The sequence below is a fragment of the Podarcis raffonei genome, chromosome 5 (genome assembly GCF_027172205.1).
Source record: "Podarcis raffonei isolate rPodRaf1 chromosome 5, rPodRaf1.pri, whole genome shotgun sequence".
Lineage (NCBI taxonomy): Eukaryota > Metazoa > Chordata > Lepidosauria > Squamata > Lacertidae > Podarcis > Podarcis raffonei.
The window spans coordinates 21,521,705-21,547,030 of record NC_070606.1 but is presented as its reverse complement, the minus strand read 5'-3'; the positions used below and the strand labels follow the sequence as shown (position 1 = coordinate 21,547,030).

The following is a 25,326-nucleotide window of genomic DNA, read 5'->3' as shown; positions in this document are numbered from 1 at the left end:
AAAGGATAAGAATTTTATAAATAAAACATAACACATAGTTTCACCCTCAGAAATGAGATCAGTGTAGGATTTGTCAAGATTCAAGCAGGTCAAATGATGCCCCATCAGTTATCAATTATTCTGTTTTGGCAATAATCAAGTAATTGCATAAATAAGGAGCAGTCTACTCTCCACAGATGAAATGTAGTCAGAAGGTGCACTACAAATTTTGCTGGATCTAAGTTCAGCTACTTGGCAGAAAGATTTGCTTTCACGTTTCTTAGGAAGCATGGCTTTTCCTAGAGAAATGCACAATATTTCAGTGTGTAAGAAATAACTCATGAACAGATTCAACTTGGGCTGCCCATTTTTTTATCTCATTCAAACATTAGTATTAAAACCATGTACAACTGCATGATCCATTTTTTTACTAACAGCAAACAACATTTGCTGTAAATGTTTATAAACATTGTTAGTAAAACATTTTTTACTAACAGCAAACATGAATCCCATCCAAATAATCACATGTAAAATACTTCAATGAATGATCAGAGACCACAAAGTGTGTAACACCTTCACTACTTCCTGAAGCATACTGCGGGGTAAACACCATAAACCATAATTTACATCTGATGCTGATGTTTTCAAATGACATTGTCATTGTTTTTTCTCCTCCAAGGCAAGTTCATTGGAGTCCAGAACCTTATTAACAGTATTTTTGGGTCTTGCTCTTAACTGGGCACTCCAGGGTAAAATGTCTTCTCGCTTCCTTCAGGTGGCTGCTGAAAACTCACTTCTCCCTTTCAGCAGATCCTCTCAGGCTTGATTTTTGCCGCTTTTTCTCCCTTTGTCCAATAATGCGAAAGAGCTTCTTCTTTGCTTCTTTCTGCCTCTTTATTTTCTCTTCCTCCTCTTTCTGCCTCCCTTTGAGACGTTCTTTAAGCTGCTGCCGATGTTTCACCTTGGCTTTCTTCAGCTTGTAACTGTGTACCGTACCCAAAGCAGACAGAAGTGCTGCAATCTTAACAAAAACAATGAACAACGTGTGTTATGTACATATTGAACTTCAGGGCTGACAAATGGGAGCAAGTACTGGCAAATTACAGGGCTGATTTCCCAGGATTTAATTGCTGTTAGAAAGGGAAATCCAGCACTAAAATGCTACTCACTAGCACTGAGCTGCAGCAATGCAAATCAGCACATGCACTTCTGGGAGGAAGATCAAAATCTTAGCAATGACATAAGCAGGAACTTTCCCCTATCATATCAAACAGATTCTTATATCAAACAGAGCTGTTGGTTGTGTTCCATTTATCACACCCATCTCCCTCTAGGATAATTAACACAATTTGTATCTTGATAACTGTATCCACTGTTTCTTGGATCAAACACACTACACCAGTGGTTCTCAAAGGGTGTGACAGAAGAGGATGGCAAGTTCGGTGGGAAGATTCCAGGACAGCCAATATTATATTGTGGGAGTGATTCATATTCTCATGTAGCTGCATTGTTTTGTACTTTGTGGATGTCCCATGATCAGCTTAGAAAGTATCTCTGTTCTATGTTATAAATCAAGGAATTGTTTCATTTTGTTTCTCAGTATATTTCCTATCAATAACAAAAACTAGTGTGGTGCGAGCCGCAAATTTTTATTCTGGAAGTGTGGCCCAGAGAAAAAAAGTTTGAGAACCACTGTGCTGCATAAAGCAGGCCTTTAAGATTCATGGCAGTCATATACCAGTTGGTACATTTATTTGTTTACTATCCTAAAAGCTAAAAGTCAAGTTGCCTTACGTTGGAGAACTACAACAAATTGGAAGTACCTTTACTCCCTTGGCCATAGAAATGGATGCAAGACAACCACAGCTGCCCGATTGCCTGAGAAATTTTGGATGGATGGATTTTTCTCAAAAGACAACTTACATGGCCATCCCACCTGCTCCATTTTATCCTGAGGTAGGTTAGGATGAGGGACAGGACAAAGTCATTCAGCGAGCTGCATGGCTGAGTGTGGAGTTGAAATCTGGTCTCCCAGATCCTAGTCCAGTACTTCTCAAACTTAGGTCTCCAGCTGTTGTTGTACTACAACTCCCATCATCCCAAGCTAGCAGGATCAGTGGTCAGGCATGTTGGGAGTTCTAGTCCAACAACAGCTGCGAACCCAAGTTTGAGAAACACTGTCCTAGTCCAAGTTTAAGATGCAATCCACATCTCAGAGAAATTCCTGACAAATCTGTTGATTTTTATGGGAAGGAATCATTGACGTTTAATAGTAATCTGTGTTACAGATTGTGAATAACTTGTAATCCTTGTAAATTACAGCAAAAATAATGAGGACTAAAAACACCAATATTGGTCAGCAGTCAGAAAGTACTCCTAACTTGCAATTTTTAAGTGGTTCTTGCACCCAACAAAGGATTATTACAAAACCTGAAACAACTTACTTTCTTTTCATGAGGCTCCCTGATAACAGCTGGTCTCCACTTGTCCTTTGTGACTTTTCCTTTTCCTTCCTGAAGCTTAGGTTTGCTTTTAAATGGCAAAGCCTTCTGAAGCGCTTTTGGAATATGCAGTTTATTGAAATGTTTCTTTTCTCGCATTATAGGCTAAAATAAAAAAGAGTGAATGTAAATTGAACAGCAACATTCATTTTGCTTTCTAACTTGCCCATTACATTCTGCATTATAATAAGTATGAGGAAAATAGGCAAATAAAATATCTTGGCTTATGTTCATAGCTCCTTCCCAACCGAAATGTAATCCAAGCTGAATCCTTGGCCATGTAGGAGTTCATGTTGTCATTTTTCCCTGTGATGACATCTGGCTTATACTGACAAGAGCAAGAGTCACTGGGTGAGCTCTATTTATGTTATCTGAGCAACACAGGAGGCAACTGCCTTGCAGTGGCTCCCTTAGCATAAACGTAATTCAAAAACAGGGTCTCATGAACAGACTTCATCATCATTTTACAGATCAAATGATGTCACAACTGTTGCGGACAGACAGAATCCTGTTCTATGTACTGCCGCATATCTAGCAAGGGGGCTGAAGGCAATTTTATAAATTGAAAGCTGGAATACCTTACTAATCGGAAGTGGGGAAATTGTGCCTTCCACTTCAACATGTTGGGACTCCAGCTCTCACCAGACCCAGCCAGCAGGGCTAATGGCTGGGGCTGATGAGAGTTGTAGTTCAACCTCATCTGGAATAAGGGGCACATGTCGCCCAACCCTGCTTTACATAGGCCTGTGAAATCACAGAAGGTCCTCCCCCAGGGTTATCCTGAATCTCAGGCACAAAATCACTAGGTGGATAACTCAGCTGGTTAGAGCATGGTGCTGAGAATGCCATGGTTGCAGGTTCGATCCCCATAAGGGACAGCTGCATATTCCTGCATTGCAGGGGCTGGACTAATAACCCTCAGGGTCCCTTTCAATGCTGATTCTATGAGAATCACCTACTCTGCAAACATAGCACCAAACGCATGAATCTGGAGTAAGTTATACTACTAAGGAAAGAGGCACACAATAGGGCTTTCCCTCCCCACTGAGATGAGAAAGCAGAGTTGTCCTATTTAGTCTTTCAATGAAAGAGTGAGAAGATGACAGAGGTGGAAAAAAGAAGGTGGACTAGGGAAGCTTTCAAAGACAGGACTATGCTTAATTTCCTGTGCCACTGCACATTCAATATGTTTTCAGAGCCTCCACTATTTCACTAATAGTGCTGCTATTGAGTGTTGCTGATCAAAGGCAATTCAAGATAAAATCTATGCATATTTTGACACGAAACAACATACACCCCCTACCTTGTAGAGAGAATCTTTGTTTTGTTTTAGTCTGATGCCCTTCTCATGCCTTAGCTGGCCTGTTGTCTTCATTCCTGCCCAGGAGTCTTTTTCACCCACAGCCTTTAGCAAGGAAGTCACTGGGTTATAGAAGGCTGGGGTGGAGACAGGATACCAAGTCCGCAAGAAAACAATATCTAGAAAGGGAAGAAACTGGTTAAGCTTTTAAAACTGTTTTAAGGAGGCAAGCTTTGAAGAGTTGCAGGTGAACCCCCATTCCCACACATCTGGATGACAGCTTTGCATCTTAAGGGGTTCCCCTCCTAGACCTGCAAGCAGAGTGAGGCAACAGAGCCCTGAGACGAGAAGAGTGGCAGGAGAATGTCATTTCTGAATCTCCCTTATGTGAAAGTAGAACACAATACAAAACCAGCACATCAGGTTCTGGCTCAACCTTTGCCCTGTACCACTAGTTTTCTACTTATACAGAGGTTTTCCTAGCAGAAGGTGGCATAGCCCATTCTACCACCTCACTCTGCTATTATGTGCAAGACCCCGGTCCTGTTGTCACACAGTAAAATACACAACTGTAGCCCTGTACAGAAGCTGAACACGCCAACTGCCACCACAGGAATCTGAGACGGTCATAAAGACGACAGCAATCCAGAGCACAAAGCAGAAACATATCTTTATTGAGTTTGCCTCTTACTATAAATGTAAAAATCAGAACGGTATTGCTACAACTATTACAATTAAGGAACACATGTAGAATCTCTGAAACTAACCCCTTGCTACCAATACTTTTCTATAGGGGTGGGGGGGGGGGGAGGGATGCACTGAAACTATGATCAGAAATACCAGCCTGGTGTGACAACTTCACTGATCACCACTAGAGGGCAGAGCTTTTTTACATTAAAGGAGGCATAGCAGAGTTTGAGAAACCTGCCCTCTCAGAAAGACTATGCAATTCATTCCACAGATATGACAGGGGTGCAACCTCACCTTTGGCAATTCCTGAAAATAAAGGCTCCTGAAAAAATCATCCTGCAAAGCAACTGGAAGGTGCCACTTACCGCTCATTAGCAACTTATCTTCAAAGGTGGCTCGGAAGGCACCCTCGGGTGTCCGCAGGGCTTTTTTAATCTGACCTCGGATGCCGCTCACAGTACGAATGGCTGCGCCTTCAAACTTGGCCACTTCCAGTACAGAGTTAAACATCCCCTATGTTGACGTGAAACAAAGTAGGAATGAAAAACTTCATACTGAGCTTGATATTGCAATATCACCAAAAGCACCCTTCTATACCAAAGCTGTGTAGGCTTCTGTGAGGCCTTGGAGAACAGAGGAGGACAGCCAGATGACTGCCCTGTATGCTTTACTGATTTATTAATAGAATTATTCTTATGCCACCATAACATATTGGGGCAGTGTGCAACATTAAAACGTGAAGCACCATTCAGAACAGAACTTTCCAAACTGTGTGTCGTGACATGTTAGTGTGTCAGCTGCAGTGTGAATACTTCCCATGCTCCTTCTGGGGCTGGAAAGGGGTTAGTTTAACCTCTGGTTTAATAGTAAGACTGAATTACCGTGTCATGAAATGATGCACGTCTAAAGTGTGTCACTAACATGAAAAGTTTGCAAAGCTTTGATTTAGAGCCATACAATCATTAGTGACTGGCTTATCACAAAAATTCAACAGCTGCAAAGGCCTGCTTGAAAGAGACGCTTGAAAATCAAAAGTGAGGATGCCTGCCGAATCTGCTGGGCAGTGCCCTACTCCACATAGGACAAGCAGTGAGCTCTTTAACACAGCAAGGCCTCTGTAAGACAAGCCACAATTTACAGCGCTCACCCAGTGACTGAGTAAATAAAAGGGCTCGCGCGGGCCTTAAGAGATCCTGCACCCAAGGTGTTCAGGGTTTTGTATAGTGATGCAAGAGCCTTGGACCTAGTCTGGGAGCAAGTGGGCAGCCAATGCAGATGGTTAAACAGAGATACAGTATGTTGCCCCCATCATCTGCTGTGTTCTGTGCCAGCTGGAGCTTCCGCATGAAGAGCAGCCCTAAAGGCATGGGCTACAGTGCCCAAGTTATCCCAGTCCAGACATGGTCATAGCTGGCACACCAGACAAAGCTTGTAAAAGCCTGCAGGGGAAGTACTTTACCTGCAGGAGTTCCTGGGTTCAATCCTCAACAACAGCCCAGATAGGGCTGGGAGAAACTCCATGTCTAAAACTCCAGAGAGCTGCTGCCAATCATTGTGGACCATACTGAACAATACGGGCCAATGGACGTGGTATAAGGCAGCTTCCTATGTCCCAAAGAAACGCCTAGCCACATATGTCATTTGTGCCTCTAACGACAAATACTCCAGGCATCCCCAACCTTCGGCCCTCCAGATGTTTTAGACTACAATTCCCATCATCCCTGATCACTGATCCTGTTAGCTAGGGATCATGGGAGTTGTAGAACAAAGCATCTGGAGGGCCGCAGGTTGGGGATGCCTGATCTACTCCTTTGGAGGGCATGCGACCCTGTCCAGAACAGGCTGCTGGCCTATCCTCTTGACGCAGGAGCAGTGCTCAAAATTAGCCAGGCGCCAGGTGTGTTTTGCAACTGGTGCGGGTCCAATTGCAATCACATGGAGATCTCTGGACACCAGGTTGGCAACTGGGGGGGGGACAAAATGTCACTTAGAGGAGGATCTGAAATATTTCCTTTGAAACCTGAATTAGTTTTATTCCGGTTTGTTTAAATGTGTTGTAAACTGCTTTGGGATTTCTTCTTTAAAATATAAAACTATATAGTAATGGAATGGGTAATAATACTAATAAAATCCCATCAGGGTGGGTGGGGGATGGCACCTAGACATTCCATTGTGGCAACCATAGTCTAGGTTTAAGAAGCCATTTGGTGATTAGATTATATATCTGAGTTTCTAACACTCTGCAGGAGCCACTTACCTACGGAGGCTCCATTTCATCAGAGTTCAAACCCAGTTTATTGGCCCTGATTTTGAAGCTCACACGGGAGGGTCATTCCATATCAAAATACTAAGAAAATTGGAAGACGTGGTGTAAAAAAAATGGGATTACTTGATGTGGAAGGACTACCTGCACTGCAAAACAACCATACTAGACTTCTTGTCCGTCTTCAAAAAACATACTGAAAAGAGACGCTTGCATCACAAAAGGGAGCTAGGTGAAGACTTTGAATTTCAAAAAGGAAAGATACTGTCTTTGTGGGAGGTGCCTGTTCCAAAGTGTCTCCTAAGAGAGATAACAGCAAAGAATGGAGCCCCTGAGTGAGTCATAGCACCCAGTTACACCCAGCTGACTTCCAAGATAGGGTCTGAAGTTCAAAATGGAGCATGACAGATAAAAAAAGCTCCTTCCCAAAAGAGTTTAAAACACAAAGAAGTTTTTAAAAGGTGTGGGGTGGGGGAGCAACTTCAAAATGGTCCTGGAAAATGACCAACACATTTCAATAAGGTCCTTATCGGAGGCACAAGGAGGCAACACAGGAGATGTTGACTTAATAGGAAAATTGCGTAAGGCTTTTAGAAACATGCATTGGGCGTTTAAAATATCCATTATGCATCCAAGATCATAGGGTGTCACCCGGCACATGACGCTTTTGCTATTCTTTCAATGGAGTTGAGGACTGTAGGGAAAGGTTAGGGACAAAGATTCAGGATCCTGGCTACCATTTTTGGTAGGTACAGCTTTGCTGGATCAGGCCAAGGATCCATAACACCCTATGCACAACAGAAGCCAGCCAGATGTTTTAGGGGCAGCTGAAACAGGGCCATAGTTCATCACCATTGCTGGCAGCCTAGGTAATAATAATAATAATTTATTATTTATGCCCCGCCCATCTGGCTGAGTTTCCCCAGCCACTCTGGGCGGCTCCCAATCAAGTATTAAAAAAATACAGCGTTAAATATTAAAAACTTCCCTGATCAGGCATTAAGAGGTATGCTGCCTCTGGGAATAATAACAACAGCAGTAATTAAATGTACTCTCCACCCTAGCAACTCCCAGGGTGGGTTATAATTAAATATTTAAAAACAGCTACAACAAATTAAAGCTGCAGGAATAGGGCAAGTCCTGAGAACACGCATCTCAGGTGTCAACAAGCAAAGGTCGACATCTTCTGCATTTGCCAAAAGCTGCATATTGATCGTGCCAGGTGCACTTCTGTAGGTAGGGAATTCCACAACTCAGGGGCTGCCACAGAAAATGCTGCTTTTTGGTGGTGGGACCCACACACACCAAAATTCTGAAGGCGGCAGAACTACTATTCTGCTGACCCCCAAGAGGGTCCTCAACATTCCTACTGCTCAAACACATACCTTGATAAATGCTGTATTCTTGAAGATTTTGAATGGGAAACCGGTCAACTTTAATTTCTTCACAACTCTTATGGACTTGTCTAAGTCAAGCACAACTCCAGTGGCAGCGATCCGAAAATCAGGCTGAAATATAAAGCACAGAAACTTGCTTGTATTTGTTATAAGATATCCACGTGAGCCCATGTACGAACACAGATGTGGGCAGGCAGGGTGGGGCGTGCACATGCATTGGAAAGTGCAGGTTCAGGGTGCTTATCTCCATTTCTCATTTATTTTGCTCATGGGTCTATAAATTTTGGTCTGGCTTACTGTATGTATGTGTATGCATATGCATACCAGAGAAGCTGGGGGAGAGAAGGGCCTCTCACATCGCACTTGGCTTCACACGACATATAGAAATAGTGAGACTCACACATTGCTTCTGCTTGGTCCAAAACTCAGCAATGCAAGAGGAGAAACTCCTTCCTTCTTCCCCCTCTCTTGACTAATGGAAACATTTCACCAAGGAACTTGCCCTAGCAAGCAGAAGCCTTATTTCCTACACTACTTATCTATCCACATTGCCCCTCCTGCATACTTCACAAATAAATCCACCAACAGAATCAGAGAATTGGAAGGGATCCCGAGGGTCATCTAGTCCAACCCCCTGCAATGCACCCTAGGCCAACTATAAACCGTCCATGGTAAATACTTACTGTTGCTCCGCTCACTGACTGGATTGCCAGGCATCCCGCTCCTTGTGGCGTGATAGGACCTAACAAACAAAATTGACCCAAACCTTCAGTGTATGGTTCAAAGGCGAATATCTTCTCTTAAAAACGTAGTGAGAGAAGTAAAACCCAGGACAAACTAGGGACTTAAAAGGAAAAACAAAATGCTTCCTTTCAAAACTGAGGTAATGTTCTTAATACAGTCATACCTCGGGTTACAGCTGTGTTTTTTCAGGTTGCAGACCGCCAAAACCCGGAAGTACCAGGACGGGTTACTTCTGGGTTTCGGCGGTTGTGCATGCGCAGAAGCGCTAAATCGTGCTTTGCACATGCACAGAAGCGCTGAATTGTAACCTGCATGTGCGCAGACGCGGGTTGCAAACGTGCTTCCCGCACGGATCACGTTCGCAACCCGAGCGTCCACTGTTCATCAACCCCCTGGCACAAGTAATAATCAAGGGAGCATGGTTTAAGGTAAAGAAATATGAAGCTTTCTTGGACCTGGCTCTTAACACGGTGGCCAGATTCACATGTAGCACTAAACCAGCCTTCCTCAACTTTGGGTTTGCATATAATGTTGGAATCCTGCCTCCCATCAGCCCAGATCATTGGCCATGCTGGCTGTAGATTATGTGAATTACAGCCCAACAATACATAGGGATCCAAGACAGGAAAAAAACATGCTAAGCCATGGCTTAGCACTATTATTATGAATTAAATTTGTTTTTGGCTCAAAGCTTGACTCACACGCTCCCCCTTCCTCCCCCTGCATGGCTGCCAGTATCTACTTATCTCTATTTTTATCAAGTTTCCCTTATCTTGGGCTTACCATTGTGTGAACCAGGGATGATTTCTTATCCTACACCCTGGCTAGGTAAACAAGACATAATCCATGCCTTGAAATAGCAAACCCTTTTTCTTGACTGTGGCTCAGTCAATCTCCTTCTAGCCCTGTAAATTTGATAAACGAGGCAGAGGTGCGGGTTTTGCATTTCCCCCTCTAATTCCACCACAGCTCATACATAAAACTTCAAACAATTCATCATCATCATAAGGTGGCTTTATCAGTGCTGTTCCTGAGGCTGGGAAGTTGCAGAGTTTGCTTTAGAGAGTTTGCTCTTACCCCAAAAAGTTGTCCCACAGTGCATATGCTGTGGTGTATACTTGAGTAGCCTGTGACGGCCATTATGGTCTTCGATGTAGTACATAGGGATCGTCTGAAACCTCCTCCAGCCCAATGAGAAAATGAGAGGATCACGAGTCTTAAGTATTTTCTTATACCAACGATGCTTCTTCAAGCGCATCTGAGGAAAACCAAGGATGTTTCATCAAAAGCAAACTCCTACATTTATGCCAGTAATTATTTCAGCAGTCCCTTATCCTGTCTTAGTACTGAGGCCACCTTGCACTATATAAAATGCAGTGAGTGGTTCGGTGCTTGGTGTTTAGAGAACGCTTGGAAACAGAAAATGATAACAGGGATCAAGGAAACACATAGAATATTTTGCAACTTTCATCCTCAAAGAGATTGATACAAAGGACCATTGAATGGAAGGAAAGTTCTGCGAAGTCTTGCCTAAGAACTAGCTGTGAGTTGAGCATAATCTCTCATGAAAATTTTTATCATGAGGTGTGAGATAGCCCTTCTGTGAGCAGAAGAGACATTCCACACAAGGAAGGGCAGCCTTGGCAGTACAATTATGTTCTAGAACCAGCTTTGACAAGGGTCTGCTGAAAGGAGATGCAGGCAAGGAATCTGGAGGCACACTGAAAGCCATCTAGGGTGGCAAAAAAATGGAGGGTTGTTATGTAGCAGCAAACTGGAATGCCATTCATGTGAAGAAACAGCTAGATATGATTCCATGGAGATAAGAAGAGCGGCACTGCTCAAAGAATCTCTTTATGAGAGCTTCTTCCACACTCAGTTCAATTGCTCTGGCACTGAATAAGCAAGTAAGAAAAGATCAGCCCAGCCCCAAATGGGGATAAATGCTTTGTTCTGGACCTGATGGGTGAATCTCCCTCCTCTACCTTCCCTCCACCCACTTTCCCTTGCAAATATTGCCTTTTTAGTTAGTAAGCCTGATGCCATGGCATCCCTCTCTCCTTGAGGAAAGCTGCATAGCGGGATAATAATTATCTGAAAAGTGGGATAAGCAAGTGCTGCAACCCTAACCCAAAAGTATGGGAGTGGGAAAATGTGGTCACATAGGAGGTGATGAACTGAGACACCAAAGAATTCTGCACCATAAAGGAGAACATAGCGTTGTGACTGCATACCTGCACATATCCCACATTTCCTTCGGTGTTTCCCAGGCCACCCAGGATAATTGGATAGTGTGGGTCAAAATGCAGCACCAGCTCACATGGGACGTTCTCCAGTTCTATCCGTACATACATTCCGGGCCGGAATCCCTCATACTGAACTCTGGTCTCGTCGTCTTGATCTTCAAATTCAGTCCGATTAAGCTGTGCAACAGAAGCAGTTCGGAGATCCATTAAACTGACAGAAAAAATACTTGTAAACCAATAATGATAATAATGAACATTTGCATTATAAGCCTCCTGGTACAGGTTAATGAACTAGAAAGAAAATGTACACATTCTTTTCAAATTATAAAACATTGCCATCAAGCTGTATAATACTTAGTGCCTTACAGCTGGAGAGTGCTTGTTAGAGAGTTAAAACCATTTCACATACATTGTTATTTTTCTTATTATAAATAAGGGTTGAAACTGACACACAGGGGTTACCTAGTGAATTGTGGAAGAAGGGGGAAATTCAAACCAGAGATATCCCGAACCATATTTCAACCTTTTAACCATGTCTACTCAGAAGTAAGTCCGATCTAATTCAGTCTTGCAGTTCTGGCCACTAAGCTACAGAAGCTCCCAATCAGGTATGAAATTTATACCTGTGCCTGTTTCTGCATCTCCCCTTTTAGGTCATCAAAGTAGGTGGCTTCTCCTTCGTCATACACAGCATCAAACATCCTCTTCAGCTTGCGTTTCTTATCCATGCGCTTCTTCTTTTCCTCTTCCTCTTCACCAGATTTGTCCTCTTTCCCATTATTATTCTCTTTCTCTTCTTCACTTGATGCCTAATGGGGAAGGCGGGGGGAAGAGGGCTTTATTCTGTGTGTTTTGTCCTCAGGGAACAAAATTACAAGTCATTTTAATACTGCAGTTTTTTGTTTTCAACTTAGACCTAAGGCCTAAGAAATATCAAAATTTATGACTTGCCCATTCATGTAATTAACTAGTGATCATCAATAACAAGGAGTCAAAACAGCAAAAAATGTTCAAACTCAATCTGTGCATCATTAACAGATAAACATTACTGGGTTTATAGTGTCTGTGAAAGCTTAAAAAAATTGCCACTGTAATCCACCTGACAAGTGTCTTATGTGAGAATTTAAGCAGTTCTGACAAGAGCTGGAGATGAGCTACATGTTGCTGCATAGCACTCTAGTAAATGGCTGCTGATATCCTACAAAGTAAGGAAAAAGTTGTAGGGAAAAAGTTGTGGGCTCTGAACAGTTCAAAGGTAATTATGAGTCCCACACAGAAGAGATGCAATGACACATAAACTGCAAACAAAGAAAAAATACACATCTGCTAACACCGAGAAAAAAATATGCTGAATATTTTCAAATTCCCATGATCTGCATGATATATTTGCTGAAGAATTTGGGTCTCTCTTGACAAGAGAATCTGTAACTTCCTAGCTTTGAACACCTGTTCAACAAATGAATCACAGTTAATTCTCTCAAACCTACTTCATCTCCTTGATCAGCTGCTTTGCCACTGTGTACAATTCCTGTCTCAAGATCTTCAAAATCGCCATATAATTCTTCTATAAAAAGTAGACATCAGCAAAATCATTAATATTTTCTGCCTTAGTTTCTCCTATACAGTAAATCTTTCAGCTTGTTCATCTTTGATAAATTTTCTGCATGCATCTGAATGTGTTTTCATTTAAACACACACACACACACACACACACACTTAAACACACACACACACACATACACCAAGCCCCCATGGTCTCTTCATTTGTGATATTTTCATAAGACATGAAAAACTGGCAGGTGGGAGGTGGTATATATGTGTGGACTTTTTCGTACTCGGTCTTCTGTGTGCCTACATTCAGTGGCTATACGAAGTCTTCCACTAAAACAAGGAGATGAGTGCAATGGCACTCAGATCTTCCAATAAAGGAAATCAGCCATTTCCAGAGCCCATTCCTGCTCCACAGATCTCCCAAACAATCTCCCTGATACTGTTTTTCTACAAACAAACAAAAAAGTGTCCCTCCCAAACCCTCCTTACAGTTCTCAGCATTGCCTCCACATGCAGAACTCCACCCCCCCCCGCTGAAACCCATATTTTCATCAGCCCTTACCCACTAAAGCTAGCCCTGAAGCAGGTCCACCCATAGCTGCTCAGACCTTTCCTTCCAACTATTAAGAAAACAATAGGAAAAGGCTCCAACTTACCATCCTCCTTCAACAGTTTTGCAGCATCTTTATCAGCTTCCCAGTTTCCAGTCACAAAACAGTCTCTGATACTGTCCATAACCTGCAGGCAGAGTAGCAAACTTGTTTTCTGCTGCAAACACATGTTAATTATAGAAATGACCCAATGTAGTGGCAATTATTTTACCAGCTGAGCCGCCCATACAAAAACATTTGTTAGTATTTCTAATCTATTGTTTTTGCTGAACACGGTCAACGCACACATTTGTCAAGGAAGCCATGAAAGATCTGGACACTGTGTTTTCAAGAACAAAGGGCTATCAGGTACAGCAAAACTGGATACTCAACATGTAAGTGAGCCATCAAATAATCTACAATATTGTGCCTCAAAGTGGCTTTCTTAGTCTATGCACCCTTCCACACAGAAAAGACTACCTGCCCTAAAAATTACCCTTCCATATGACCAGCATAGACAAACATAAACAAAACCAAAAAAAATGCCTGCACAATACAAATACTGCCACTCCTTCCTTAACCACCCTTCCCAAACATTTAGTTTAGTTTAGTTTAGTTCCCTACTGATCTCCACCCTACTGCTTGTTGCTTCTTTTCCTTCCCAAACTCCAGCTCCTCTCTTTTTGCAAGTCTAATCCACAATTCTCAAAGATCCTCAAATCTGTGGGAGTGGTAAATTATGTTTCTACCGTCATCACCACTTCTACTCCTCCCAACCTCCACTGATACCAGCAAGTGAGCATGTACCGTATGCACTGTCTTATTATGAATACAGTATCTGGGATATAATCTACAGAATCTGCAGTAAGCACCTCATCTAAGTCCCAATCTTGTGGGCTTTCCACAGGGAATTTGGAGCAGTCAAGGGCATCGGCTTTTCGCTTCGATTCTTCGTTGGGACGGCTGATGCGGAACAACCCTCCAAGCTCATTGTTTTCTTCATCTTCCTCCCCCTCATCCTCAGCCACTGAATAAAAACAGAAGTGCTTCACAGTTATACTTTGAAAGGAAGCCCTGGGAATGTTGCATCTTGTAATATTTCATTACTAGGGTGCAAGCTTAAGTAGTCGGGGGCAAGCATCCACAAATCCATTCCCCAGGACTGAATGGGTCTTGTCCTCTGGTGAGAAGAATGTTCACTGACATACATCCCCTCCCCCCCTCACTTGTCCAGTGGTTTAGGATGCATAGTGAAAATGTCTGCACAACTGAGAAACAGCCCCATCGCTCTTCCAGTCCGCTGAATATGCCAGAGAGCTTGAGAGAAAGGCATTTTGTTTTTGTGCAGTGAAAAATAAATACAGTGGTACCTCAGGTTAAGTACTTAATTCGTTCCGGAGGTCCGTTCTTAACCTGAAGCACCACTTTAGCTAACGGGGCCTCCTGCTGCTGCCGCGCCACCGGAGCACGATTTCTGTTCTCATCCTGAAGCAAAGTTCTTAACCCAAGGTACTATTTCTGGCTTAGCAGAGTCTGTAACCTGAAGCGTATGTAACCTGGGGTACCACTGTATCCTCTATTACAAAATGTATGACAAAGATCTTGACTCTTATTCTTTAAATTCCAAGTCTCTTCTCCTCTAAACATAGCAATATTATATCATAATCAACACTTAATAATGTCATCTTAGTTGCTCTTCTTGCTTTTGTTATTAAGTTGATCCACCTCACTGGAATATCTTCTGTCTTTTCCAACAATAGCTTGCCAAGCTTCTTGATTTCAATCTGTGTTATTGTTTGCTGAAGAAGTAACCTGCCCTTAATCATCAGCATGGTCGATATGCTACAAAATAGCCAAGAACCTCTTAAGGACTTGAAACTTGATTCCAACAATCTGATTTTGGGCTGAGCCAACTGCTGGGAAGCTGGTCAACTGGGTTGAAGGACACAGATTAGAACCCAGAAAGCCTATCAGGGACCACACTTGGTTGCCTGGTTGTAAATAAATATTCTGGGACCAACCAGAGCAGCTTTCATAAGATGGGAAAGAGTTGGACGTTTTCATCTTTCATGCAGCCAATGTACCAAAAATGATTAATATGTTATTTTTTCTCTCCTTCCACAACCCAGTCTGTTAGTCCCTTTTCTTAAACTGTTTAAGGGAAAGCAGTGAATTTATTATACCTGTTCCATAAATAAGTTTGCGAAGATTGGGAGCTGATTGTTGTTGCCTCAGAAATGCTTCAGCTGCCTTTTGAGTAATGCCTTCTTTCCATTTAAGCGCACCTGGGGGGGGAAACAATATGGTTTATTTAACTGAGCAGATTCAATGCTCGCTCAGATTCGCAACTGTCCATTCTACCACTAATATAAATGGTCCCTGCTGCCATTAATCGCCAAAAGATTATTTACTTTTTCCAGTTCCTATTTGAGTTCACTTTTTCTTAATCACCTCTCATATGCATGGGGCTGGATCCAAACTGAGGCTTCAGTCCTAACTACACTTAGCAGGGAATCAGCCTTGTTGAATTCAATAGTACTTAGACTAAGTAGGTATGTAAATTAGTTGCCCACAGTTCACATTGTGACCATTGAGACTAACAGCACAAACCCCTGGGGTTGCGGCCCTCATCTCGCTTTACTGGCCAAGGGAGCCGGTATATAGCTTCCAGGTCATGTGGCCAGCATGACTAAGCCGCTTCTGGTGAACCAGAGCAGTGCACGGAAACGCCGTTTACCTTCCCGCCAGAGCGGTACCTATTTATCTACTTGCACTCTGACGTGCTTTCAAACTGCTAGCTTGGCAGGAGCAGGGACCAAGCAACGGGAGCTCACCCCATCGCGGGGATTTGAACCGCCGACCTTCTGATTGGCAAGTCCTAGTCAGAAGTAAGACCTACTTAATTCAATGGGAGTTGCTCCCAAGTAAATGGGATTAGGATTGCAGCCTAAATTAAGTCATGACTAACTTTTCAAATTGATTTCAGTGGAACCTAAGGGACCTAACTTAGTCTGGATCCAACCCATGGTTCACAATGTAATCTTATACATATCTACTCAGCTCAGTGGGGCTTATTCTCAGGCACACAGACCTACAGTTTTATCCTCTTCCACTAGAAAACAGCAAGGTAATATGAAAACAAAAATACAAAAGAGCAATTAAACTGAACTACATTTATGCTACAGAAATGATTGGCAGACCTCATAATTCCTAAGTAGCACAACTCCTTTTACTAGCAAATGAACAACACCATAGAAGGTGGGCAATCTCAATTGAATGTCATGCCAAACATGCCAAGAGAGCAGTGTGTACATACCAACTGTATCTAGAGAAAAGTCAGAGGCTTCTTTATACTCCTCTTCCTCTTTCAACAGACCTTCAACATCATCCTCGCTTTTGTCAAACTTTGATTTCTGTGTTTTAACTCCAGCACACTGCGGCTGGGAATCTTCCCCATCAGATTCTTCCGTATCAGAATCTTCCATTGATTCTCCTTTGTCCTCTGCAGATGATTCTTCCATCTCAGATGCTGATGCTTCTTCTGCTGTCCCATTTCCAGAATCTGTAGCGGCAGCCACCTTTCTACGCAGATTTCTACTATTTCTCTCCTCTTTGTCCATTTCACCACATGCAGACCTAGTCAATAAATCTGTGCTTCTGGCTGTAGATTCAGAATCAGCAACTCTCTCCTCCTCGCTTTCTTGTCCATCTCCTTCTCCATCTTCCCCGTCCCCATCAAGGCCCATTTCTTCTTCCTCACCTGAACTTATCTCAAGATTGTCATCGCTATCAGCAAATGCTGGAAGTTCTGTTAGGGTTCCTGGTTTGGGTTCTTTTTTAAAACGCTTGGAAGATCTCATGGCCAGCTCCAGATCTGGGAAATCTTCATCACTTTGTTGCCCATCCTCCTCGTCACCATCACTACCACTCTCAGACATTTCTTCATCTTCCTCCTCATCACTTCCACCATCTTCTTTTTCCTCATCTTCAAATAGTGCCTTCCGACGTACCCTCCCAGTATGTGGGTCAGTTTCCTTCTCTTCTTTAGGCATCTCAAACAGACTTCCAAAAGAAGCAAAAATCAAGTATCACGAACCATTCAAAAACAAAGATACTGCAGAGAATATCTGGGGAGCTTCCAGGCCATAGGTCAAATTTGGTTTGTGAGGCTGTTTTTGGAAAGCCACACTCACCCGCTCTGTCAGGGGTGGCACAGGTAAGGATGAGGCTTCAAAGGAACAATTAGGAGCTTAACATCAGTTCCTGATTGTTTCTCTGCTGGAGCAAGGAAAAGCCCCAATCACCCATCCACTGGTGCGCAGTAAGAATGAGACTTGCACAAGGAAGGGAAACCCTTTCTCCCTCTCAATGCTGCTCTTTGAAAACTCCCCAGATGGCATTTCTCCACCTCCAACATTGGGGTGCAAAGGAGAAATAGGGGGAGACTACCAAAACAAAGGGCTGTCAATACCCTTGTGCTTCAGTTCTTAAGCATGGGGACCCCATGCAAAGGATTTTGATATTGATTCTGGAGCCATAAACGGTTTTCCCCCGCCCCTCAAAAAAAAAACAAAAAAAAAAACTTTTTTGGACTCATCAAAATCTGCTTGCTAGGCTGACTAAAACTACAAACATTAATAAGTGAAATATTCTCTCAACTGCCCCCTTGGTAATCAAAGGTTATCAACTTACCCTTGGTTGTCAATGTCAGTCTCTAGCGGTTGGGAATCCATGAAGAGAGACACTTTGCTTGACGCCATTTTGGCATCAATAGTGGAGTGCGTAGAGATGAGGCTCTGGACTAGTTCATGGTTTGGTCTTGTTTCCTCCTGACAAACCAAAATTCTGTTAGCAACTATTTTCTAAACATTCTTATTTTGCTGTTTGCGTAAGTTAGCTGAGACCATAGTGGTACTTATGCCAAGAGATTACACCTCATCAAGCAGGCTGGGGAGAGAAGTCTGTCAGGGGTACATACAACTGGCTTCAGTACTGTACAAGATTTAACACTACATTACCAACTGCTAAAGAATTAACGCTCACCTCTTCTTCTTTATGTGTGTGACTTCCTCCAAGGTCGATATAAACTGCATCTTTATCATAAACTAAGCCCCCAACACCGGACAGTGGTGCATAAATAAGCTTCTCCTTCTCATTTAAGGAACGCTTCTTCTGGTGTTCAGGGAGCGCACAGGGATCTGGCAGGAAACTGACATCACTCACTGTGAAATCCCCAACGCCTGGATGAGAAGAAGCACAGAAAATCAAAACGGGGTCCAAGTAGGAATTGCTAAAAATTAACCACACATGCAGCGAACTGACCACAGTGATTTCACTGTGTTAGTGATCTTGTGTCAATGAAGTACTGTATGGATGAGACTTCCTAGACTACCTTATTGTTAAGGTACAGGAATCTCATGAAGAGAGACTGGCAAAATGAGCCCAGCTGGCAAAATGCCTATATGAACAAACCCCAATTTTTAATTATATATCTCCTATATTTGTTTTTTACTTTTCTGTATTTTCTATATTTACTTAAATAGCATGTTGCAATACAACTTTAAAAGCAATATAGAATATTAATTAAAGTAACAGGCTACTCAGTAAAAAAATTAAACAACTGCATAGGCCTGTAAGCATAAAAAAAATCTTCAAGAAACACATAAAAGCCAAAAGCAAGGATGCCTGCCAAATCTCTTCTAGAGGAGAGTTTCACAGCAATGGACTGGCAACACTAAATGCCTGACTTCCGGCTCAACAGGTATTCACAGCAAAGTGTGTATAGGATTACAGCTTCAGCCTTCCAATCTGCAATATGGGGGCAATGTTTAAGCCCTAAAATATTGCTGAATGGAAGACAGTTGTTTGCAGGAATATAGTCTTTTAAAAAGAGCTCCATGTACACTTCATTGGAACAATGTACGTACAAATTGTATTATTCTTAATACAAGGCTGCCCTTTGTCAACAAGACACAGCGCTGCAAGAACTAAAAAATAAGAAATAAGTGGTGGTATCCAACCTGGCATATGTATTTGACTTTTGTTTTTCAAGTGCGTTCCTCTTAAGTAACCATAAAGTGAAACCTTCCTGTCACACTTTGGATTAACTCTGATATCTTCTGGGTTTGTCAAGTCTTCCATCCTACAGAATATAAGGAAAGATCCACAGTACTTTCACATAAATAAATAAAAAGTCATCTAACAACATTGCAGAGTGCTGGGAGGGAAACAGGGGAAATGAGAGGTGTGTGGGATGGAATTACCTGTCTGCTAGTACGTAAGGATGAGACGTCTGCCACATAAGGGGACGGAATTTCATTACGGAAATAAAGCGCCCCAGGTTGTGGATTTCCTGTTTTTGATATTCTCCATGTACCATCCCAGAGAGATAGAACAATTTGGCACCCTAAATTGACAAATTAAGAGAATAATTCACAGAATGACTGAAGCAACACACTACACTTCACTGTTTCTCTAGCATGAGTGTGATTTCCTCTGAAAATAAACACAAGAGTTGTGTACATGATGCAGTTTTGCACAATTAGAAGAAGAAGAAGAAGAAGAAGAAGAGGAGGAGGAGGAGGAGGAGGAGGAGGAGGAGGAGGAGGAGGAGTTTGGACTTGATATCCCACCTTTCACTCCCCTTAAGGAGTCTCAAAGCGGCTAACAATCTCCTTTCCCTTCCTCCCCCACAACAAACACTCTGTGAGGTGAGTGGGGCTGAGAGACTTCAGAGAAGTGTGACTAGCCCAAGGTCACCCAGCAGCTGCATGTGGAGGAGCGGAGACACGAACCCGGTTCACCAGATTGCAAGACTACAGCTCTTAACCACTACACCACACTGGTATATTGACGGTGGAATTCAGCTTCCTGAGAATTTCAGGGAGAGCTATGTATTGGCCACAGTTTGTCATGCCAGATGACCAGATGAACAATGGCTAACTAAAGCAAAAAAATGCACCTCTGAAGTCCCCCAGGAGGAGAAAGAGAAGCCCAACTGCATATCAAACATGTTATGCTAACCTATGGCCATTATATCCAGCAGGATTGCAACAAAGACTGCATCCCCAAATTGAATTACAATCTCCTTCCCCCATAATGTTTCCGGACATCACCACATTGTGTGCTTCCCCACCTGTGATCCATACATTTGGCCTCCACTCTCTGGAAAGCACGATTTATACAAACTGCAGCAAACGTTATCTTGCCATGTTTTTCAGTGCACTGCAGTCCTGCAGCAAGATTACCGGTTAAACTAAAATGCTATACAAAGAGTGCACCTACAGCAAAGTCATACAAGTACCAAAATCTGTACTGGGTTTGAAAACTCATTTGAACTGTGGAAAGTTCATTACACAACACTGTGGATAATTATCTTCCAGCCTAAAATTTGAATCCAAATCTGTGACTTTAACCATGAATGGATATGGAACTATATAAAGGACAAATTTTCAAGAAGGATCCAAAGGAAATTGTAACAGAAACGCACTGAAGAGGTACAATGCAGCCTTCTAGCTTCACTGCCTACAACTCTAAATGTTTTACATTCAACTCAAGGGTGAGCCACTGATGCAATATCATACCTGATAAACCTCTGTCCAGAATCTGTGCTTCAGTCTCTTTTTAGTCTTCTTGAGCTGTTTGTTATTCTTGAAGGTATCCAAGTGCGTAAGAACACCCATAATTTTGGGGAAGCCATGTACCTGGCAAATGTTTAAAAATTCAAATGTTTCCATTTCAAATCCGAAGCTGGCATCAATGAGCATTAAAACCTGAGAAATGGAAAGAAAACTGTCAGGGGGGAAACACGTGGACCAACAATGAGCTGGAAAAAGTTAATGCTCAGTATAAATTAAATTCTCAATTTACTTTTTTTCAGAACGTTACTAGCATATATTGAGAATTTAATAAAGAAAAGAATTTGTGTTATGATCCAACTATCAACAACGGGTCACCTGAATCAAATAAAGTGCATGTTGCATAGTAAACAACATTTTCCTTCTTTCAAAGAAAATATGCTTAATCCAGTAAGAAAAAAAATTATTCACTGAATAGGACTTTTTTCTAAGCACACACATAGAATTGAGGTATAACTAATGTTTATAGAGCTAAGCTCTAGAAAAATATACAGTTTGACTTTTATCCATCTTGTAATTAGTGTATGATGTTTTCCCAAGTTTATAATTAGCATATGTTGTTTTATAGCAAGAAAAGCTTGTCAAATACTGATTCAACTCACCAGATCGGCAACTTTAGCTAGATCAATCATTGTATTAATATCACATCCACATTCAATTATGGTAAGCCTACGCTTTTTACCTGTAAACAAAGGTGAAGAGCAAAACATGACAGATTTTAGTACTACCATTAAAAGCGTAACAATACTTTTCAGCTCATTGATTGAGAACATCAGATCACACTATCATGTGATAATTGGTTTCCTGTCAAAATCAGATAGGCCAGCAGGGAAATTAAAGTGATTTTGGCTTATTTTAGTTTATTCAAATTTTCTTATAGCACATATGTTTATGTACAGCACACTTCACTCCTCTAATTATGTCCTTGCTTTTCAGACAAATATGGACCACCTATATTCATGATCATTGGATGCCCTGGCTCCAAGTACTTCTTCCCATCCAAAATGCAGCAGGAGGCAAAGGGCCAATGGGGCCTTCTCTGTGGTGGCACCCCATTTGTGGACACTCCCCAAGAACACTCAACTAGTCTAACTATAGATTTTTTTATATAGGGTACAGTCAAAGTAATGTACTTTAAAGCCACAATTATTTCAAAAGAGCAGAACTCAGTAAGCACTTACATTTTCTTCCATGAAAATCAACAGTACTTAAAAACATCCAACTGTTGGTAGGTCTCAACTGAGGATTGTTTTAAACATAAACCAAACACACACATGTACATAAGCTTTTGTTAATGTGGGTCAGTTCTTACCTGACACAATTGTTACAGGACCCCGGATTTCAACTAACTTCTGCCTGGTGAAATTCTTAATAAGACATTTTATCAAGGTGCTCTTTCCAACTTTCGGAGGGCCAACCACAACCACAACGACAGGAGGAGGATCTAATGGAGTGCGGTCAACCACTGGAATGTGATGTTTTTTCGTCTTCAAATCCTGGGTCCTGTTTTTAAGAATAACGTTTACTGTAAGCTACAAAGTAGACAGAACAAGTGCCCTGCCACACAGAAAAACAAGAATAACACCAGTTGTTCAGACCAAATATTCACCCATCCTCAAATTCCTCCCCCCACCCTGCATGTACCACAACAGCCTGGAATCCAAGGAAATTATCTCATGCCATCTAGTTACATCCATTCACATCAGGATTGCATTGAGTCCCATAAAATTACATGGAAATGATTTGGGAGTCCTATACAGCACCATGAGAACTAAATGATCAGCTGCAACTCATGGACCTAGATGTGGACAGTCATCAGCTAGTTACTCAGTGTAATCATTCTCATAAGATTATTGTGAGGCTAAAAAGCTGGTTTCCCTAAAGAACAGGATATATATTAAAAAAAACCACATCATACCAAAATGGAGAGAGATCTATCATGTGAATATATATGAAGACAACTCATGAGTGTTATACAGTTACAAATTCTAAGCTGAAGAACACAACCTGAAGCTAAATGCAAGAATAAACCATTCTAACAGGGAGGAGGAAACCAGTATGCTAACCAAGTCTAGCAGTTCCATACCTGTGGAAAGTTCTGGCCATTTTGACTGCAGATTGGACTGCAAAGGCCTTTGGGTTTCTTTTCCGGGCATCCTCCTCATCTTCAAGCCCTAAATCTTTCAAATGACGCTTCTTTTTCTTGCCAGCCTTTGGCCCACTGTGTCTCTTGCGGTGATGTTTGTTATCGTTTTCCTCCATTGCTTTTCTTGGTGTTCTATCACTCAGGGCAAAATACCTGTTTTTACCAACGTAATGTTAAGATAAACAAACAAATGTACTATATATAATATGCATCACTCAGTGGGTGAGAAGTGAAGGTGCTTCAACAACTGTCTAAAACAAAGATGATAAAATAAAATGAGCTAATTCCCAACTTTCAGTAGCTGGCAACTGACTGTTTTCCCTTTGTATATCCCCTTGGGTGGAATAAAAGTGGAGGAGAATGTTTGCTCACTTTGACTAGCTTCCACACAAAGTGTGGTCTGAACACCACCACCCATATTTACTTGGAATTAAATCCCACTGCACTCATCAGGGGAGGTTAGCTCCAAACCCATGTTCAAGGTCTTGCTATTGCCATATAAAACCCTAAATAACTTGAGACAAGTAGTCTGCTTCCCCTTATATTGCCTCCCCTTATGTGCTTCCAACCAATTTTTAAGTTCTTCAGGAGGCAGCATTGCTAGCTGTACAGTGGTACCTTGGGTTAAGAACTTCGTTATGGAGGTCCCTTGTTAACCTGAAACTGTTCTTAACCTGAGGTACCACTTTAGCTAATGGGGCCTCCCACTGCCGCCGCTGCGCGATTTCTGTTCTCATGCTGAAGCAAAGTTCTTAACCCGAGGTACTATTTCTGGGTTAGCGGAGTCTGTAACCTGAAGCGTCTGTAACCCAAGGTACCACTGTACTACAATCGGTGGACTGCCACTTTATAATATCTAGGAACCCTTCTGGGCGAGGGCAGCCTCCCTCTGGAACACCTTCCCAAATGCAATTAGGGAGTAGAAAACAGGACTTAAGACACCTCTGGAAACCGTACCTTTTTATGCAAGGGTCCCTAAGATTATCAAGTTTTACTACAATGTTTTGTTTTTAAATTTTTTAAAAAAAATATTGGAATAGTACTTGTATCTTGGTTAAAGCATCTCATGTAAACCGGGGATTGTGTGTATTAAATAGCATAATAAATAATCGCAGGTAAATAGAACCCTAGGTGCTCAAGCAACATCCCCCACTAACAGCTATTCTTTTGCCAGCTGGAAGGTGGAGATGAAACCTGAAGAATGGCAAGTCGAGCAGCACCACGCAGATTTCTAGCCAGCATCGATTCAGCACCTCTTCCCGGAAGACAAAATAGGGGCGGCAGCACTTTATTAATGAACCGTGAGGGGAAGCGAGAGGCCAGAAACTCGCAAGCCTCGGAAGAGGTGCTTCGTTCGGGAGCGGCAATGATTTTCTTAGCCTTACACGTGGATGAGCGCTTTGCTCGCCATCCCGAATATGATCCGCGATTTTAAATACCCTGCCTTAGTACTTCTCTTACCATTCCTAGAAGCGCTTTTCTTACGGCTTATGATTCGGAGAAATCGCTTCTACCGCGGGGGGGGGGTGGAATCGGGATCTCTCGGACAACCGCACTAACTACCGAGACAGAAACCGCCGAGCTCGGCCTACCAAACGGGTCCGTCCTCCTCATGGGCAGCCCAGACGGAAGAAGCGTGTGGTTGCCGGTGCTCACTTCTCCTGGCTCCTTCCGGAAACAACGGCGCGCGACCATTTGTTCCGGGGGGACGGGGAGCTGAGGGAGAGAGGAAAGGAAGGCAATGCTTGAGGCACCGGGGGGGGGCGGAAACCATAGCAGCCGAGATATTTGAAACGGGTCGGCGTTTGGCGCCCAGGTTACCCCGAGGAGTGTTTTGCACGGGGGATTTCTGGGTGTTATGAGTCCAAAGCAGCCTCAGCCCTTCCCTGAGCAATAGAAAGCATTTCAGACGCAGCTATAGGGTGACTCGGTGCCGGATTTACGTTTAAGCTAAACAAGCTACTTTATAGCTTAGGGCTCCACTCTCTTGCGGGGCCCCCAAAAAATTAAAGGGAGAAAAACTGGTTGTACATTTCCAAAATATAAGATAAAAAACAGATAAAATAAAAATAAACTTACATACAGCAACAGTGTTTTGTGTTGTGTAAGTAATGGGCCCCTCCTGCTGGCCTGCTCCCTAAAATATCACTGGTTTCCTTATTTCTATATATAGGGTCCTATATGTGTGTGTGTGTGTGTGTGTGTGTGTGTGTGTGTGTAGAAGCTGGATTATCATTCATCAATGACCCTCTGTCCCATGGGCGGCGGCCTTTTCTCTGGTA

General features: G+C 42.5%; 1 protein-coding gene across 3 annotated transcripts; it reads right to left on the bottom strand.

Annotated features, from left to right (window-relative positions):
* Positions 1 to 328: 328 nt before the first annotated feature.
* BMS1 (BMS1 ribosome biogenesis factor) lies at positions 329 to 24,735 on the bottom strand. Of its 3 annotated transcripts, none has more exons than XM_053388185.1 (23): positions 24,637 to 24,735; positions 22,985 to 23,197; positions 22,211 to 22,401; positions 21,501 to 21,580; positions 20,845 to 21,033; positions 19,525 to 19,667; positions 19,282 to 19,403; positions 18,305 to 18,501; positions 17,954 to 18,090; positions 16,578 to 17,323; positions 15,445 to 15,546; positions 14,134 to 14,288; positions 13,328 to 13,409; positions 12,608 to 12,684; positions 11,744 to 11,929; positions 11,109 to 11,297; positions 9,952 to 10,132; positions 8,814 to 8,872; positions 8,119 to 8,241; positions 4,836 to 4,983; positions 3,784 to 3,959; positions 2,424 to 2,585; positions 329 to 1,000 (listed from the first exon to the last, which is right to left on the bottom strand). In XM_053388185.1, exons 2-23 carry the CDS (start codon positions 23,158 to 23,160, stop codon positions 770 to 772), a joined length of 3,852 nt encoding a protein of 1,283 aa, XP_053244160.1. In that variant the 5' UTR covers positions 23,161 to 23,197; positions 24,637 to 24,735; the 3' UTR covers positions 329 to 769. The 3 variants fall into 3 exon arrangements, with proteins under 3 accessions (XP_053244160.1, XP_053244162.1, XP_053244161.1); XM_053388187.1 differs by lacking the exon at positions 24,637 to 24,735 and adding an exon at positions 24,506 to 24,609; XM_053388186.1 differs by having other exon boundaries at positions 816 to 962.
* Positions 24,736 to 25,326: the final 591 nt, after the last annotated feature.

Bases quoted from the DNA above. Each gene is read 5' to 3' on its own strand.
- BMS1 (XM_053388185.1), bottom strand. From the start codon at position 23,160: ATGGAGGAAAACGATAACAAACATCACCGCAAGAGACACAGTGGGCCA. The intron at 19,668-20,844 runs GTATGATATTGC...TTGTCAATTTAG, and splicing joins TCTGGACAGAGGTTTATCAG to GGTGCCAAATTGTTCTATCT. The intron at 18,502-19,281 runs GTTGGATACCAC...CTTCTCATCCAG, and splicing joins AAGTCAAATACATATGCCAG to GCGTTGGGGATTTCACAGTG.